The 18,808-nt window shown below is 41.0% G+C and overlaps 1 protein-coding gene across 8 annotated transcripts in view; it reads left to right on the top strand.

Moving 5' to 3' along the window:
• PDE10A (phosphodiesterase 10A) overlaps positions 1–18,808 on the top strand; it is a 545,806-nt gene that overhangs the window by 397,576 nt on the left and 129,422 nt on the right. For all 8 annotated transcript variants that reach the window (XM_070461605.1, XM_070461607.1, XM_070461606.1 and 5 more), the window contains one exon: positions 10,993–11,121. In XM_070461605.1, coding sequence (XP_070317706.1) covers positions 10,993–11,121 — 129 coding nt within the window. The remainder of the gene's footprint in view (positions 1–10,992; positions 11,122–18,808) is intronic.

Below are 18,808 nucleotides of genomic sequence, written 5' to 3' on the forward strand. Positions count from 1 at the left end.
GTTAACACCTCCATCCCCTCACTTAATTACCTTTGTGTGTGTGTGTGTGTGTGTTGATAACTTTTAAGATCTACTCTCAACAATTTTTAAGTATATAGTACAGTACTGTTAATTACAGTCACAACACTGTATAATAGGTCCCAGGATTTATTAACTATTTCATCTTACAGTTGGAAGTTTGTAGCCGTTGACCAATGGGCTTCCCTGGCGGCTCAGATGGTGAAGAATCTGCCTGCAGTGCTGGAGACCCAGGTTCAGTCCCCAGGTCAGGAAGAGCCCCTGGAGCAGGGACTAGCAACCCACTCCAGTACTCTTGCCTGGAGAATCCCATGGAAAGAAGAGCCTGGCAGGCTATAGTCCATGGGGTTGCAAAGAGTCCAACACGACTGAGTGGCTAACACACACACACAACCATTGACCAACATCTCCCATATCCCCCAGCCACGAGCCCCTGGCAACCACCAGTACTTTCTCTTTGAGTCTGATTTATTTAGATTCCATATACAAATGAAATCATATAGTATTAGTCTTTCTCTCTTACTTATTTAATGCAGCATAATGCCTTCAAATTCCATCCACGTTGTCACAAGGGCAGGCTCTCTTTCCTTTTTAAGGCTCAATAATATTCCATTGTGTGTGTGTGTGCATGTGTGCCTGCTTATGTGTGTGTGCGTGTGTGTGATCTTTTTTATCCATTCATCTGAGATGGACCCTAAGGTTGTTTCTGTGATTTGGTAATTATGAATAGTGCTGCAGAGAAGACGATGAATTAGGAATAAAATTGTTTGACCCAGCCATCCTGTTGTGGACATATACCTTGAGGAAACCATAATTCAAAATGACACATGTGCTCCAGTGTTCACTGTTGCACTGTTTACAACAGTCAGGGTATATAAATAGCCTAGATGCCCATCCACAGATGAGTGGTTAAAGAAGTTGTGGTACATATGTGTCATGAAATACTACTCAGCCATAAAAGAAATGGACTTGAGTCAGTTCTAGTGAGGTATGGATGAACCTAGAGCTTATTATACAGTGAAATAAGAAAGAAAGAAAGAAAGAGAAAGCAAATATCATGATTAATGCATATATCAGAGAGGCAGTGGCACCCCACTCCAGTCCTCTCGCCTGGAGAATCCCATGGACGGAGGAGCCTGGTGGGCTGCAGTCCACGGGGTCTCGAAGAGTCAGACACGACTGAGTGGCTTCACTTTCACTCTTCACTTTCCTGCATTGGAGAAGGATATGGCAACCTACTCCAGTGTTCTTGCCTGGAGAGTCCCAGGGATGGGGGAGCCTGGTGGGCTGCTGTGTATGGGGTCGCACAGAGTCGGACACGACTGAAGCGACTTAGCAGCAGCAGCAATGCACATATATGGGATCTAGAAAAGTGGTACCGACGAACCTGTTTGCCTGGGAGGAATAGAGACACAGACATAGAGCCTAGACTTGTGGACACAGGGGGGGAAGAAGGGAGTGGGATGAATTCAGAGAATGGCCTTGAAACATATACACCACCACATGTGAAACAGGTAGCTGGCAAGAAGTTGCTATATAACATAGGAAATTCAGCTGGTGCTCTGTGACGGCTTAGAGGTGTGGGATAGGGTGGGTTGGGAGGTGGGCTCAAAAGCGGGGGGTGGGGGTGCACATGTATACTTACAGCTGATTCACACTGTCATATGGCAGAAACCAATACAACATTGTAAAGCAATTATCCTGCAATTAAAAATAAAAAAAAATAAATTGTTCTAATGAATCTGTGTAAAAAAAGGGCAGTACAGATATCTCTCTTCTTCCTTTTTATGTCAATACCCTGTGGCTTTCAGAATATTAGTTCCCTGACCTGAGATCCAACCTGTGCCCCTGGATAGAAGGGGGTGTCCTAACCACTGGACTGCCATGGAGTGCCCCAGATACATCTCTTAAAGATAGCAATTTTATCTCCTTCAGATAAATACCCAGGAGTACGACTGCTGGATCGTATGAGTTCTATTTTTAACTTTTGCAGAAACTTCATACTGTTTTCCATGCTGGCTGTACCAATTTGTATTCCCACCAACTGTGCACAAGTGTAATCACGTTACCTCTTGTCATTTTGATGATAGCCAAACTAACAGGTGTGAGGTGAAGCTTCACTGTAGATTTCATTTTCATTTACCTGATTATTAGTGATGTTTGATACCTTTGTATATACTCATCTATTCATCCTTTGTATGTCTGCTTTGGAAAAATGTCTATTCAAGTCCTATGCTCATTTTTCAATTGGATTTTTTTTTTTTTTTTTTTGCCACTGAGGTGGATGAATTCCTCACATGTTGTAGATATCAACCATTTATCAAATGGATGCTTTTCTCCAATTCTGTAGGTTGCCTTTTTGTTTGGCTGATTGTTTCCGATGTGCAGAAGCTTCAAAGTTGGGTGCAGTCTCCCTTTTTTATTTTTGCTCTTGTTGCTTGTGTCATCCAGAACAACTTTGCCGACATCACATCAAGGAGCTTTTACCTAGGAGTTTTATTCTTGCCCATCTCCTGTTTAAGTTTTAACTCCAATCCTGAGTTAATTCATGAGTGGTGTGAGATAGGGGTCCCCTTCAGTTCTCAGGCATGTGGTCATCCAGCTTTCCCAACATTGTTTATCTAAGAGACTGTCTTTCCCCACTGAGTCTTTCTTCACTCTCCCCTTGACTCTCTCTTCAGATATTAGTTGACTCTGTATTTGAAGGTTTATATCTGGGCTCTTGATTCTGTCTCATTGGTCTGTTAATCTAGTTGTCAGTGAGTGAGTGTTGAGTCATGTCTGACTCTTTGCAACCCTATGGACTGTAGACCCCCAGGCTCATCTGTCCATGGGATTTTCCAAGCAAGAATACTGGAGGGGGTTGCCATCTCCTCCTCCAGAGGATCTTCCTGACGCAGGGGTCAAACCTGCATCTCCTGCATTGCAGGTGGATACTTTACTGCTGAGCTCCCGGGAAGCCTTTTATGTCAGCACCATACTGTTTTTATTACTGTAGCTTTGTAATAACATTTGAAATCAGGGATTGTGGTGTCTGCAGCTGTATTGTTCTCTCTCAACTTTGCTTGGGCTCGTTGAGAATGGGTCCCATGAATTTTAGGGTTTTCTGTAAAAAATGACATGGCATTTGTTTTCACTCTGCTCCCTGTTTTTCCTCTTTGGTTGAAAAGAATGGTATCATTCGCTATGGGACTTGACAGAAATCCAAAAAAACCATCTCATCTGTCCATTTTTGTTATAATTTTAGGGTTATTTTAATGATACTGAAAACCAATTACCTCTCTTATGGGATAACGTCTGTGCATTGAGTATAAGGGACTCTGCCTTTTTAAATAAAGAAGCCCAAAGGAAATGAATGTTAGAGCCCACTGCCCCCTTCCCTTACTTGATAAATGGAAGAAGGAACTGCTCTGTGAATCCTTATGTTTATAAGCTCTTGTACACCAGTACATTGTGGGGAAGAACTTTGACTTAAAGGGTTCATAATACAGGGATCTATTTCCAGAATTGGAGCTTCATTAGAGGTGGATTGAAGGGTGTCTAAATTAGAAAAGCATGTTTGGGAAAAAAAAATTCTCGTTTTTCAGAAAACAGTATATTTAAACTGTTTCAGTGGGAAAAGAAACATGAAAGTAGCGTGAAAGAAAGAAACGAATCTCATCCGGTGTCAGGGAGGAGAAGTCGGGGGCGTGGGCTGCTGAGAGGTGGGGCCCCTCGCTGGGACGTTTGCTTTCCGTCCTGGGTGCCTCGGTGATCTCGCAAGACTGGGCACAGTTTGCAGCCACGCGGCTGCACATCTGAGAAGTCAGCATAAGACAAACGATGTCTATGGATTCATTCGTTATTGTTGATGGTCCCTGTGCTGGGGATTCCCAAGACTGCTTCTAAGCTCAGTGATTTGCTGGGGCTCTGGGCCACGTAGTCATGCTTATGGTTAGGACTTCTTATGGCAGGAGAGGGTGCAGTGCCGAACCAGCCAAGGGGACGGTGCTCTGGGTGAAGACCGGGGCATCTGGCAGGAGTCCTCCCGCAGAGAGTCACACAGGACTCATCCGATCGCCCCCAGCAACGGCTGTGACGACGCGTGTGCAATACTGCTGACTAGGGAGACTCACTAGAGACTCAGCACCAGCGTTCTTGCTGGGGGCTCCTCACATAGGCATGCTCTGCCTGTGGCTGTCCAGAATATAGACTTCCAGAATGAAAGCAGGTGTTTGGCATAAATCACACTGTTTGCACAAGCAGTCCGGGCCAGCAGCTCACTGGCAGCACGCTCCAAGCCAAGTTCTCCGGCGCCAGCCGGGGACCAAGCCTGCAGGCAGGCCCTCAGGACAGCCTCAGGTGGGCCCGTCCAGTCTGCCCTGCTTGGAGCCAGGGACTGAGCTCTGCGGACAGTAGAGTGACAGAGGCCAGCTGCTGCCCTCGTGGAGCTCGTTGTCCACCCGCGGAGGCTGGCGCCCAGTAAGAGAGCAATAAGGAAATAGAATTCAACTTGGGATGCATGACGCGGAGCGAGAGAGAATTGTTGAGCAGCGGAGTGAGTGCGGAGCGTGTGGTCAGGGAACTGATCTCTGAGGATATTGCTCTTCCATCAGCTAAATGTCTCACTGAGACCAGTGGTGAAGCATGGAGAAGAGTCAGGACAGACTCCAGAGGAGACGGCGGACGGGAAAGGACTGGGCACGCTTGAGGAAATGAAGGAAGCGTGGGGGAAAATGGGGTCTCACATTAGACTTACTTTCAGGTCTAACCGGTGGTTCCAGGTGGTTTCTGCTCCAGAGACTGCTTCCTGCCTTCTTGTCAGAGTCCAAGCTTTAGCAGTCAGGTTTCTCTGTCTATAATCCGAAGTGAAATGTGTCATGTAGTTCCGATTTGAGAGATAGCAGTGCTCAGTAGCAATCCCACTGAAGGATAATAAGCTCAGGGCAAGTGTCAAGAACAAGAGGCAGTTGGGCTTTAGGAGGTGAGCTCGTGGGCTTGTAGTTTTGTTCCAGCCTTAGTGATTGCTTCCGCGGCGCTTGTTTTCTGTGTCCATGCTGCTCTGTGATTGTTTTCCTTTCTTATAGTTTCAGGACCAGGATTCATTTATTCCACCCATGTTTGCTGAGCATTTACCCTGTGCCAGACACATGACACCCTGGATTATTAGTCCTCAGTCCAGTTCAGTCGCTCAGTCGTGTCCGACTCTTTGCAGCCCCATAGACTGCAGCACACCAGGCCTCCCTGTCCATCACCAGCTCCTGGAGTTTACTCAAACTCATGTCCATCAAGTCGGTGATGCCATCCAACCATTTCATCCTCTGTTGTCCCTTTTTCCTCCTGCCTTCAATCTTTCCCAGCATCAGGGTCTTTTCAAATGAGTCAGTTCTTCCCATTAGGTGGCCAAAGTATTGGAGTTTCAGCTTAAACATCAATCCTTCCAATGAACACCCAGAACTGATTTCCTTCAGGATGGACTGGTTGGATCTCTTTGCAGTCCAAGGGACTCTCATGAGTCTTCTCCAACACCACAGTTCAAAAGCATCAATTCTTTGGTGCTCAGCGTTCTTTATAGTCCAACTCACATCCATACATGACCACTGGAAAAACCATAGCTGTGACTTGATGGACCTTTGTCAGTAAAGTTACGTCTCTGCTTTCATATGCTGTCTAGGTAGGTTATAACTTTCCTCCCAAGGAGCAAGTGTCTTTTAATATCATGGCTGCAATCACCATCTGCAGTGATTTTGGAGCCCAAAAAAGTAAAATCTGCCACTGTTTCCACTGTCTCCCCATCTATTTGCCATGAAGTGATGGGCCAGATGTCATGATCTTAGTTTTATGATTGTTGAGTTTTAAGCCAACTTTTATAATACACATCACCCGGTAGGTAGCCTAGAATCATATACTGAGAAGTGTTGTGGGGAGGGGCGGACAGTGACCAGCTGATGCTCTAGCTGTTGTATCCTTCTGTTAAGGAAGGAGATGAGGTGGTTGGAGTAGAGATGGGAGAGAGAGAGACAGAGACAGAGAGATACTCAGGAGGAGGAAGGTGTGCAAAGCTGAGTGTGGGGTTCAGAAGGCACGCTTGCCCGACTTTAAGCTCATTCCCCTGCTACTCTGCGCTTGATTTTGGCTAAATAAAGAAGGTTGTGCACAGGAACACGTATATGCAGCCCAGGAGAATGACCACCTGCAACTTGTGTGAACACACGCACACACAGCTTCTAGCAAAGCCTTGCCGTTGAGCAGTGTGACCGCCCACCGCTGCTTAGCATATGAGCTACCGTGTTTCCTTTTAACCTGACAGACGTTGTTCCCAGACACTTAGAAAGTTTGCTTCTTGAAACATATGTTTTCAATGGTCTTTTGTCTGATTGTGGTCGACCCTAGCAGCGGCGCGGACTCTCTCGTTGGGGCGTGGGCCCGCCGCATGCGGCCGGGTAGTTGCGGCCCGCAGACTCGGTTGCTCTGCGGCGCGCGGCGTCTTCTCAGACCCAGATCCACCCGTGTCCTGTGCGCTGCAAGCTGCACTCTCAGCCGCTGGACCGCCAGGGGAGCCCACGCATCGTCTTTTGGAGCAGATCAGGTGTCTGTTGACAGTAGACTGTCTGGCCCTCTCTCCCGGGCAGTGTGAGAGTGCGGTGGCCTCTCAGACTGACGGGGAGTCCCCTGGGTTCCCTCGGCCGAACCCCCACACCCCGTCACAGGGTTTTTTCTTCCCTAAAAATTTCTACCTGAAGTTGCAGTACAGTTTGGCTTCCTAAAATGTTGATTCTAGTTTGGTCACCTGGAAAAAAAAGAAAACAGAAAAAAAGAAGCCAATGCAAAATTCTTTGCCTTTTTTGCTTGACATCGTTCAGATTAAGCGTTAAGAATGTCCACCGAGAATTGTGTCTTCTCTCAGCTAACCATTTGTCCTCCTTTGCAGACTCCTCATGGTGATGTCGTTTCAGCCCCCTCTCAGCTCAGGTTGTTCTTTGACAATTGAATGATTACAGTGCAATGTTTGGAGAAGGCAATGGCAGCCCACTCCAGTACTCTCGCCTGGAAAATCCTATGGATGGAGGAGCCTGGTAGGCTGCAGTCCATGGAGTTGCAAAGAGTCGGACACGACTGAGCGACTTCACTTTCACTTTTCACTTTCATGCACTGGAGAAGGAAATGGCAACCCACTCCAGTGTTCTTGCCTGGAGAATCCCAGGGACGGCGGAGCCTGGTGGGCTGCCATCTATGGGGTCGCAAAGAGTTGGACACGACTGAGCGACTTCACATTCACTTTTCACTTTCATGCATTGGAGAAGGAAATGGCAGCCCAGTCCATTGTTCTTGCCTGGAGAACCCCAGGGACGGGGGAGCCTGGTGGGCTGCCGTCTATGGGGTCTCACAGAGTCGGACACGACTGAAGCGACTCAGCAGCAGCAGCAGCAGTGCAATGTTTAGTAGCATGAGAAGTTTTTTTTTTTTTCCTGGTTGGTTGTTTTAATCCGAAGCTATCTAACAGTTGAATGAAGACTTTAAGAAGCTGAAAATTATTTACTTATTCTTCACACCTGGAGTAAGCATATAGGAAAATACGAGATTGAGACAGTTATTGTGATGAGTCAGAGAAAAGATTATTAGTGATGTATACTTTAGAATTTTGAAATATATGGTTTCTTCTACCCAGTTGAGAGTAGCTACTCAACTGACTCTATTGAGTTGGATAATGGGGCAGGAGAAGACTTGGTGGTAAGGCACCTTCTCTCGGGAAAGAATCCTTTTAAGAGAGAGATGACTTGAGCTGGGTAAGATAAGGGCACTGTGGAATGGGAGCTAAGGATCCACAGCTCAGGAACAGGGGTGGGTGGTGGGAGGGTGCTGGGCTCCTGCCATATGGTTTTCACTGCTTTTGCAAAAAGAATATAGACATATAATAGAAAGTTTATCTGCAAATTAAGATAGCAGAGTTAATACTTGAAAAATTGTGGGGTTTTTTCCTATTTCTAACAATAGATGCTTCAGTACTTGTAATTAATTTAAAAGTTTCCCTCTGAGAAAAGCAATAGTCCTTCAGCCTATGATTTGAAGGTGATTTTCTAGTTTCAATGAATCTTAAAGTGGCAAGATTCCAGAACTTAAAAATTCTTCAGCATGTAACTACCCACTTTTAGAATAACAGTTTGTCATAAAGACACGTTTACAGATACATCTGAACCTAAATGTGTATTGAGTCAGTGATACAATAATCAGAGAAGAACATTCCACGTGACTCTAGAATGCAGTAGCCTGTACATTTCTAGTGAGATATCTGGGCTTCCCTGGTGGCTCAGTGGCAAAGCATATACCTGCAAAGCAGGAGAGACAAGAGGATGTGGGTTCCATCCCTGGGTTGGGAAGATCCCCTGGAGAAGGGCATGGCAACCCCCTCCAGTATTCTTGCCTGGAAATCCCATGGACAGAGGAGCCTAGTGGGAGACAGTCCATGGGGTCGCAAAGAGTCGATTGGACACGACTGATGACTGAGCGCGCATGCATGGGTTCACAGTAGTAAAGTTTCTAGTTCTTCACCTCCAGGAGAATGCTGCTGAACCAGCTCATTGTAAAACTGGTCAGTAAAGGGAACAAATTAAGCATTTATCCTGTCTCATGGCAATGAGCTAACCAAGTAGTAAATGAGGTGATGTTTCTCTCTGTATTATTTGTATTCGTCAGTTTTTTGGATTGTAACCATTCTATTAGGTAGTGGAATCTGATTTTTGTTTAACTCACTAGTGACAAATGATCATCTTTTCATATTCTTATTTGCCATATCTGTATCTTCTTTTGGCAAAGTGTCAGCTCTTTGACTCGTTTTTAATTGTGTTTTTTTTTTCTTGTTGCGTTTTAAGCTTTCTTTGTATATCTCAGATAGAGTTCATTTATCTGGTATGTAATTTGGCAAATAGGACTTGTACGTATAATATGCACTAAGATGAAATGAGGTGACATTGAGTCAATTAGACTTTACGTTTTCAACCTGGGTTTCTGGAAGAATGGAGACTAGTAGTAACAGGGAAAAGAGTTAAACCCAGTTTGGGAATAAGTGGGAAGGAGATGACTCACATAGCTTTGAGTCAAGATGGAGCTTGAGGTGATGGAAGAATTTCCAAACTACAGATCAAAAATATACTAAGATTCTTGATTCAGATTTTGCTGTCATCATCGTAGATTATTGTAGAGAAAGCGGAGGTGAAGAGCAAATAGAAAGTTAGGATAGGAACCATACTATGTCACAAAAGTGATACAAGGAAGCTTTAAGAAGGAATCAAATGTTGAACTTGTTCCACTATCATAGGCATAATCAGAGTGTGAACATAACTTTGTTTTCTTGAGGTCAGATCAGCTCTCAGCTTACTTGTATTCTGTGCCTTTTGTATCTGGAGACTCTAACTTGCTTTGTCAAGAGAGCACTCTCTTACTTTAATGAGTCTCATATCTTTCAGTACCTGATAGAATTTCTCAAATTGGATTTTACATCCCTGAAGTTCTTTTCAGGGCGAACATGGACTGGGTCTTGTTTCTTTATTAATCTAATTCAATTGCGTAATTATATATGAGATCTATATCATTTAAATCGAGTGCTTAACTAATAATTGAATTGAATTTATTGAAATAAATCATTTACTTTCTCAGTGATACCATTCTGTTGTGGAATCCTGCAGTTGTGACTTTAGTCCCCAGCAGAATTAATCAATACGTACGAGTTCTGTGCCTTGCCTGGTGCTGCAAGCATACAGCCTGTTCTCTGAAGTCACAACGATATGCTTCGTTTTTTCTTTTCTGCATCTAATAGTACGAATTTCCATTGCCTTTCCCACCTAACCGTCCCTAAGGATGGTAATTTATTGAATAATTCACAGAGTATTCAGTAGTACTCTGAATAATTATTTTAAATAATTAAAATCACTGAGTAATAACTACTGATAGCCTGTGATTTTGAGTACTTTAGTGAAATGGCATACCAGCCTGAAGCAAAAGTTTGACAACGTATGATTTTATATTTTTTAAGTGAAGATCTGCGAAAGTTCCTTGAAAATTCTGTGTCTATTCAACAGTTATTATTAGACTTTGAAGATTATTTTTGTGAAATGGGCTATACATATTGAATACCAATGAAAAAATGTTGAGATTATTTTAGACTGGACATCAGTTGTATCATTGAATTTAGTGGCCCTGAGAAAAAGGAGAATTTGTGTTATAAACAGTAAAAGATAAGAACTTATTCATTAAACATGTTTTTAGCACCCAAAATCTATTAGTACTTTACTCTCCTGTTTGATCCTCTTACTAGAGTTTTCACTTTTGTTGTGTTAAATGTATGATAATTACTTACGTAAAGTAGAAGTACTTTGTAAGGCTTAACCGCACAACACTAGAATACAGCATTGATTCAAATATAACACTGGAATTTATTGTCGGAAAACAGCTGTGTAACATGATGAAATATCTATAGTTTAAAATTTCTGAAGTTCTAACTTTTTTTCTACTTTTTCAAAGTGGTAAAACGTAAAAAACACAGAATTTGCCGTTTTAAGCATATCAAGCATATAATCAGTGGCATTAATGATACTCACAGGGTGTGCAGCCATCACGCCTGTCTGCTTCCCAAACCAGAAACTCTGTACCCGCAAAGCACATAACTCCTCATTCTCCTTTTCCTCTGCTCCTGGAAGCCACTACTTTGCTTTGTCTCTCTGAATTTACCCGGTCCAGAGGTTTCCCATAAGTGGAATCATATAGTATTTGCCCTTTGTGTCTACCTGATTTTATTTACCATACTGTTCTTAAGTTTTTTCCATGTTGTAACTGAACTTCATTCCTACTTATGGTTGAATCATAGTCCATTGTATGTATGTATATTTTTAAAAATATCTATGTGCTAAATCTATCTGTATAATGTGTCATTTTTCCATATCTTTGATGTAAACAAAGATGTCACATTGGTTAATTTTATTCTGTTCAATTCTTTTACAGATTTGACAGATGAAAAAGTGAAGGCCTATCTTTCTCTCCACCCTCAGGTATTAGATGAATTTGTGTCTGAAAGCGTTAGTGCAGAGACTGTAGAAAAATGGCTGAAGCGGAAAAACAAGAAATCAGAAGGTAAGACCTCGTTCAGATTGAGTGTTGGATTTTTTTCTGTTTCATAGTGACAAAAAGGTGTTTGTCACTTACCAAAAAATGCTAAAAGTAAAGAGACAAATATTAGTACATTAATTCTGTAAAAATTGTATTCCATTTAAAAAGATAAAAAATAAGTTAGAATGAGAAGAAATAAATACAAAAGAATGATCTTTAAAAAAAATGATCTTTTGTCAAAAAATTGAAAATTTGTTTAGATATGACCACATTGAAAAATCTGGAAGTTAGTATTAGACTTGATTTTATGTAACTATTATTATGGGTTATAAAAAAATTCCAAATATATTTATATTATTATCACATTTTGCAAAATAAATTATTCAAACAATTTTTATACGTGCACAGTAGGAAAATTGAGTTGCATTAGATGTTTCGCTTATACTTATAAACTTAGGATATGGTTATATTTATGAAGAATGGAAGGTGGGCTCAAAAAAAACATGTGAAGTCAAATGAATTTCCCCGAGTTGAATCTGTATTAATATATTGACTTTGGATATTGTAGTGTTTTAATTTTGGATTTAGATGAATTTATATTTGGCTGATTATGACTTCTCATTTCTATGAATGTTGTTTTTATAGTAGAAATTAAAATTTGTATATAATTTTAATTTATGGAGAACTTTTGTATAAGCAAATGTGTGTACTGCTTTTCTGAAAATTTTTAGTGTGACAAAAATGCTACACTTAAAGTTCAGAAATGACCATTAGTAAAATATCACGCTGTTAGACCCATGCTACTGAGCATTGTGCTTGAGGCCACGTTTCCTTACTCTACATAAGGAAGTTTCTTTATCTTTCTGACATAATTTTTACAAGAAGAAAGAGGTTAATTTTTTAAGAAAGAGAGCTTTGGATATTGAAGCACAGAATGGTCTTTAAAGTACATGTCCACAGGTATGTATGAATGTGTGTGCCTGTATGTGTGGATTGAAAGGGAAGGGGAAAAAGGAGAAAGAGAGAGAAATATACATATATCAGAGACAGGCATATTTTTTTCAAAAGGTTCATAGCACTAATAGTAAGAATAAAGCTTGACGTGGCATATTTCATTTATTATTTTTTTTTTTCATTTATTTTTATTAGTTGGAGGCTAATTACTTTACAACATTGCAGTGGGTTTTGTCATACATTGACATGAATCAGCCATGGATTTACATGTATTCCGCATCCCGATCCCCCCTCCCACCTCCCTCTCTACCCAATCCCTCTGGGTCTTCCCAGTGCACCAGGCCCGAGCACTTGTCTCATGCATCCAGCCTGGGCTGGTGATCTGTTTCACCCTAGATAATATACATGTTTCGATGCTGTTCTCTCGAAACATCCCACCCTCGCCTTCTCCCACAGAGTCCAAAATTCTGTTCTGTACATTTGTGTCTCTTTTTCTATTTTGCATATAGGGTTATCGTTACCATCTTTCTAAATTCCATATATATGTGTTAGTATACTATATTGGTCTTTATCTTTCTGGCTTTCTTCACTCTGTATAATGGGCTCCTGTTTCATCCATCTCATTAGAACTGATTCAAATGAATTCTTTTTAATGGCTGAGTAATATTCCATGGTGTATATGTACCATAGCTTCCTTATCCATTCATCTGTTGATGGGCATCTAGGTTGCTTCCATGTCCTTGCTTTTATAAAGCATATTTCATTTATTATACGCCTTACACATTTGAAAATAATTTGAGATGTTTGAAACTTTTAAGTGTGACTGAGTTGTGCTTAAGGCAAGATGCAAATTTCAACTTGCTGTATAATGATGGGTAATAACATGATGCCAAATTACATGATGTCACATTGTTAATCAATTATACTCCAGTATAAAATAAAAAGTTAAAAAACATATATGATGTCTGTTAAATACAAAATTGAGCATACTTAGAAAATGAAAGAAACTGCAGACTGTTTTACTGGTGGCTCAGCTGGTAAAGAATCCACCTGCAATGCGGGAGTCCTGGTTTCAATCCCTGGGTTGGGAAGATCCCCTGGAGAAGGGAATAGCTACCCACTCCAGTATTCTGGCTTGGAGAATTCCATGGATACAGTCCATGGGGTCTCAAAGACTCGGACACAACTGAGTGACTTTTCACTTTCACTCTGGCATGACATGAATAGTTTTCTTTTAAATTTTATAAATATTTGAATGCATTGCTTCATATCTCCCGAATCTGTTCTCTATACTAGTTAACCAAATAATCCTTTAAACTACTTGATACATATACTCAGGAATTAAATGATTATTAAGAATAGCAATGTATGATTGAAACAGTACTCAGTTATGCTGGAAGAAAACCTTGTTCTTATAGGAAGATGATTTTGAAAGAGACCCTGTGCAGGGCTAGACTGCTGCTGCCACCGAGAATGTGAATGAAACGTCCCCTTGGGGCTCACCGTCCAGTGGTGGGAACAGGCCAAGAAGTGACCGCATCGCAGGATGCATCAGTAGGGAACAAGGATGCAGGCAGTTGGCAGTGAAAGCGCAGTGAAAAGAACCTTTAATTCTGCCACCAGGGGCTGGGGTCTGGTAAGACCCTTTCTACCTCCTTTTCCAGAGAGTTCATCGCAAGAATGTATCTGATTACGCCCCCTTCATATTCAGTGAGATTCTGTAGCCTGGCCCCTGCAGACTGTTTAAAGGCAAAATGTAGTGCTGAGCTTGCATGAGTGACGTGAGAAAGCACTGCCCAATCTGCTTTGAGATGTAGAAAGCCACTTAGATGTCTTGATTTCATTTATGTGGCTACAGATTAAAGTAGTGGTGGTTCTCTGAAACATCCTGTGTCTTTTCCCTCACTGTCTTCTTATTACTTTAAGAAAAAATTCTGTGTTTTTCTCAACTAGACTTTATTCTGCTTCCAACCCCTTTCATTGAAAATGTCTTGAGGAAGACAGTTTTTGTGGGGAGGTTTTTTTAGGGAGTGTTTGCATTTCCATGTGTGAACCCAGAAACAGGAAGTGTGATAGCTAGAAGGATCTTGGAGAAGAGTTTGTTGAAAATGAGATGAGCCTGCCCAAATTACTTCACTTTGTGTCAGTTTAGTAAAAGAAAATGAAGTTAAGGAAAGCTGTGCTATGATAAATAATTTGCACAATACCTTGTACATTGTAAATACTCAGTAAATATTTACTTTTTTAAACACTGAAAAACCAGCCTCGTATGGAAATGATCTACCTTATGGGGCAGAAAATTGTGTAAAGGCATATTCTGCCTAGAGAAAGATATACAAAAATGCAAACTTTTAAACAAATAAATAAAGGGTTATTTAAATACAGAATCATACCTGCTTTTAAAATGGTCAGCTTTTACACTGCTCCCCTGTGTTTATTTTTTTTTAATGCTGACTCTGCACTATTAGAGAAGCTAGTTTTTGTCTCATTTAGTGTTTATCTACTGTTTGCTTGCTGCTTAGAAGGCAGAGTGCTTAAAAAAATAGAGACTGCGTGACACATTTTATTTAAACTATGATTGATATCACGACCGCAGAGCAGCTGTAATTTGCAGGGCACTTCGCGTACACTCGCCCTTTACATCTGGTTGAGTTAATGGGGGTTAAGCTTGGGTTCCTTTGGTAGGTGTTGACGCTGCGCCAGGAGAGGCTGAGGGGTCCCTGAAGGTTCAGTGTCCAGGCCTCGGTGGAGTTACTGGGCAGTGCCTCCACGAGCGGGTGGGGGCGTAGACTAAGTGTGTTGTGGTTATTTTGATTTTTCTCACCTAACAGTGCTCTCGGTGCATACTAGGTGATTCTGTAAACACCACTGTGGGTGGTTTTTATTTAATAAATGATTATATCAGGGAATGTTACATTCTCATCCTCCAAGTGATCCACTCTGATCCTTTCACTGCACTTGGTGATCATGTTACACTGACACCAGAACTATTTTTATGTTCTTCTTATCTCCCCCATAGTCATTTAAAAGCTTCTTGAAGAAAGGAGCTGTATAATATATGTTTTTAAATCCCTTGAGAGACCTTGTCTTTCTATTTACTCAGCAAACTATGTGTGAAGCCCTTTTTAGGTCCTGGAATTATCAGGTTTCTGAGGAATTCACAGTCCCTCAAATAGAAGATGACAGAGAAGTTTCTGTTTTATTCTAGTTAGTCTGACAGCCAGCCAGAGTGGTCCTGTGAGGGGACCAGGACACTTGGTCTTGTGAAGTAGACAGCAGGTCACTGTCTGCGCTATGTGGAAGAGAAGAGGGTTTGGGAAAGATGAACCTCCACATGGCCACAGAGATTTAAACTTCAGAAGTCTTCACTCTTACTGTTTCCAGTTTAATTTTATTGCTGTCATACTGTTTTCATTTTAAATCCATCAAGTTCTATCTGTACTTTTGAGGCCAATTGTCTTTTGAAGGTTGACCTCTGATCCTAAATCCTAAACAGTGGATTTTCAGTAATGTTTGGAAATTGGAGATAGCGTTTATTTCCCTGATAAGCTCTTGTACTCTTTTAGAGAATATATAAACATTTCCTCAGAAAGCACTGAGGCCTGTACACTCTCACAGCTCTACTTCCATTTGGGAAAAACTTAGGAAAGAAAGAAAATTGTCCAGGTCATGAATTGTTTCACTAACTGTTATATTTTATGGTGATTTTTATGCAAAGTAAATTTGACGGGCCCAGCTGGTACTCATCAAGACTCAGCCTGCTGAACTATTCAGCATCTACACAAATCTCAAAGTATAAATATAAAATTAGTAAATAAACATTAGAATATGATGCAGATCCAACTAGTTGCATATTTTGAAAAAGCAGTCTGCGATGGAACACAGTTCATATCCTGGTGCTGTTTGAGGATTTCAGCTGGCAAGGGAAGGACTGTTACCTCCACTGTGGTCCTTTACTCACAATTATTAGTTGATAGTATTGGTGCTATTAGAAGGGGTGCGTGAAGAAGTCAGCATGACTCTGTTTGGAATCTTCCGGTAGTAGAATAAAGCTTAAAATATGTGGATTTTGCTTAAAAACCCCCAGATGTAACTGTGATAATTCATTTTGTAGAGGGAAACTGTGTTTTCAAGAGAGTGATTGACTGAACCCAAATTATTTAAGAATTATAAGTAGCAGTGCCATCTTTTCTGGCTGATGTTTTTTATCATTATTATATTTCTTCTAAAATATAGTAGCAGACCATCTCACTATCATATGTATCTGTAAATGTCAGGTACTTAAGAATGAAAACATTGGTGCTGTTAGCTGCCTTCAATATTTACATGAATGGTTTCTTTTTTTTTTTTTCACTTAAAGAATGTAGTTACTATATTTTTTTCACCTCACCATGATTCTTGAGATGGAGTTTAATTTTCATTCAAATAAAACTGTTAGATATTTCATACTTAGAACTAGTGAGATTTATATTATGTCCCCTAAACCTACTATATACTACCTAAAATGTGGATTAGGTAGCGTCAGCCCTGCTTGGTATATGACATACAGTTTCTATGCTAGTATATGTAATGTAGTAGTATCTTAAGTTAATAAAGCATAAATTACAGTGTTAAAAGACTTCAGTAAGTAAGACAGTGATCAGTGATGTATTAAGACGTGTCTGTGTTAGTTGCTTAGTTGTGTCCAACTCTGTGACCCCATGGACGGTAGCCCGCCAGGCTCCTCTGTCCATGGGATTTCCCAGGCAAAATACTGCCATTCCCTTCTCCAGGAGATCTTCCTGACCCAAGGATCAAACTTGGGTCTCCTGCATTGCAGGCAGATTCTTTACCATTTAAGCCACTAGCGTGGACCCATTAAGACCTACCATGAATAAGAATAAACATAACTGAAATGGCTTACTGGGAACTTCACTTTGGGCACTTTATCTCTTTTCCTTGAAATTACTCTCTCAAAAATTGAAGTTACGTTTTCACATAGAACTTTCATATTTTTTTCATAATGGAAAACAGAAAATGAGTTGAATGTTACATGCCTTGATCTGAATTATAAATAAACATGAGTTCACCATCTGGTAACTGGAAGGGGGATAAAGTTTATATTAATTCATTTGTAAAGGGTTATTTGATATATTTCATTAATTCTGTTAATTTTAAATATTGCTGTTAAAAATGTATCTTTCATATATTCTTTTGAGAGAGTGTTTGAGCTCCTCAGCAATCCAGTCAAGTTGATGGGATTTTGATCATTTCAAAGATTAAATCAGATCATCACAAATATTGTTAGTGATTATGAAATTAATTCAAATAAATTTAATAGCTTTGTTACAGACTAGATTGAAGCAGTTTTTATATATTATCTGTAAAATTCCTATTGGTGCCAGCTAATGTCTGTGCATTCAACATTGTTATTACATTTCCTAAGTAAAACTTTGTTTGCAAGGGATTCTCACTAATGAAAATATTATGAGCTGATGGAGTGTTGAAAAGACCTTGTTTTGGTCAGTGCTTCTTTTTTAGTACATATAGAGAAAGTATGTAATAGAAATCATTGCATCTATTTAATAGACTTATTTCAGCATTTAAAATTTTGTTTCATATAACAGATTTTTAAAAATAAAAAACCTGTGAAAGATAAGCAATATAACTGCTTCTGTGTGTGTGTGTGTGTGTTTTAATCTATTCCTTAAAAGCTTCCTGAAGATATGACACTGATCTGGATGATTTGACCAAAGGTTGAATAATCTTTTCTAGAAATGTTGATTTCAGCAGTGAGTTGTAGCTGGACTGTGGCCAGAGAAACAACTTGTTTCTCTAGCTGTTTATTCAGCTTGAGTACATACTACGGAAGTGTAGTTGGAGAACAAGGAATATAAGCTTGATTCCCTCATGGTCACTTTCTGATAGAGGAAGACAGATAATAAACACATAATCTAAGAATTAAATTTACTTTAGTATTTGTTGACATTGTATATTTGAAAACATCTAACATAATGTCTTGGAGAAGGAAATGGCAGCCCACTCCAGAACTCTTGCCTGGAGAATCCCAGGGACGGAGGAGCCTGGTGGGCTGCCGTCTATGGGGTCGCGCAGAGTTGGACACGACTGAAGCGACTTAGCAGCAACATGTCTGCTGCTGCTTTAGCCGCTCAGTCATGTCTGACCCTTGCGACCCCGTGGACTGTAGCCTGCCAGGCTCCTCTGTCCATGGGATTCCCCAGGCAAGAATACTGGAGTGGGCTGCCATGCCCTCCTCCAGGGGATCTTCCTGACCCAGGGATGGAACCCAGGTCTTCCTGCAGTACAAGTGGTCTCTTGCGTTGCAGGCAGATTCTTTACCGACTGAGCCCCCAGGGAAACCTAACCTAGCATGATCTCTAACAAATAGAACATTTTAGTACAATTAAATTTGCTTGAGATTTTAAAATTCACATTGCTTGCTTATGAACTCAGAGCCCATATACTGTATTAAGCATGTGTCCCTGTCTGACTGCCCGTCCTGGGAAGATTGTAAGTCACAGGAGCTCTGTGTCTGGTGGTTACTGCCCTGGAGGGACTCACAGTCTTGTGGTGTGAAAAGATGTGAAGCCAGGAGAGGAGAGCTGCGGGCGTGTAGCATAAGCGTGTTAAGTTGCGTGGTGTGGTTTATCAAGACAACACTTGTGAGAACTGAGGTCATTGAGAGGTATGAAAACTGAAGGCTTTTTGCAGGAGTTGGTGCGGGGTTGACTGTTGGTGCCTCCGAGCAGCACCACCA

Source organism: Odocoileus virginianus, chromosome 34, assembly GCF_023699985.2.
Source record: "Odocoileus virginianus isolate 20LAN1187 ecotype Illinois chromosome 34, Ovbor_1.2, whole genome shotgun sequence".
Classification (NCBI taxonomy): domain Eukaryota; kingdom Metazoa; phylum Chordata; class Mammalia; order Artiodactyla; family Cervidae; genus Odocoileus; species Odocoileus virginianus.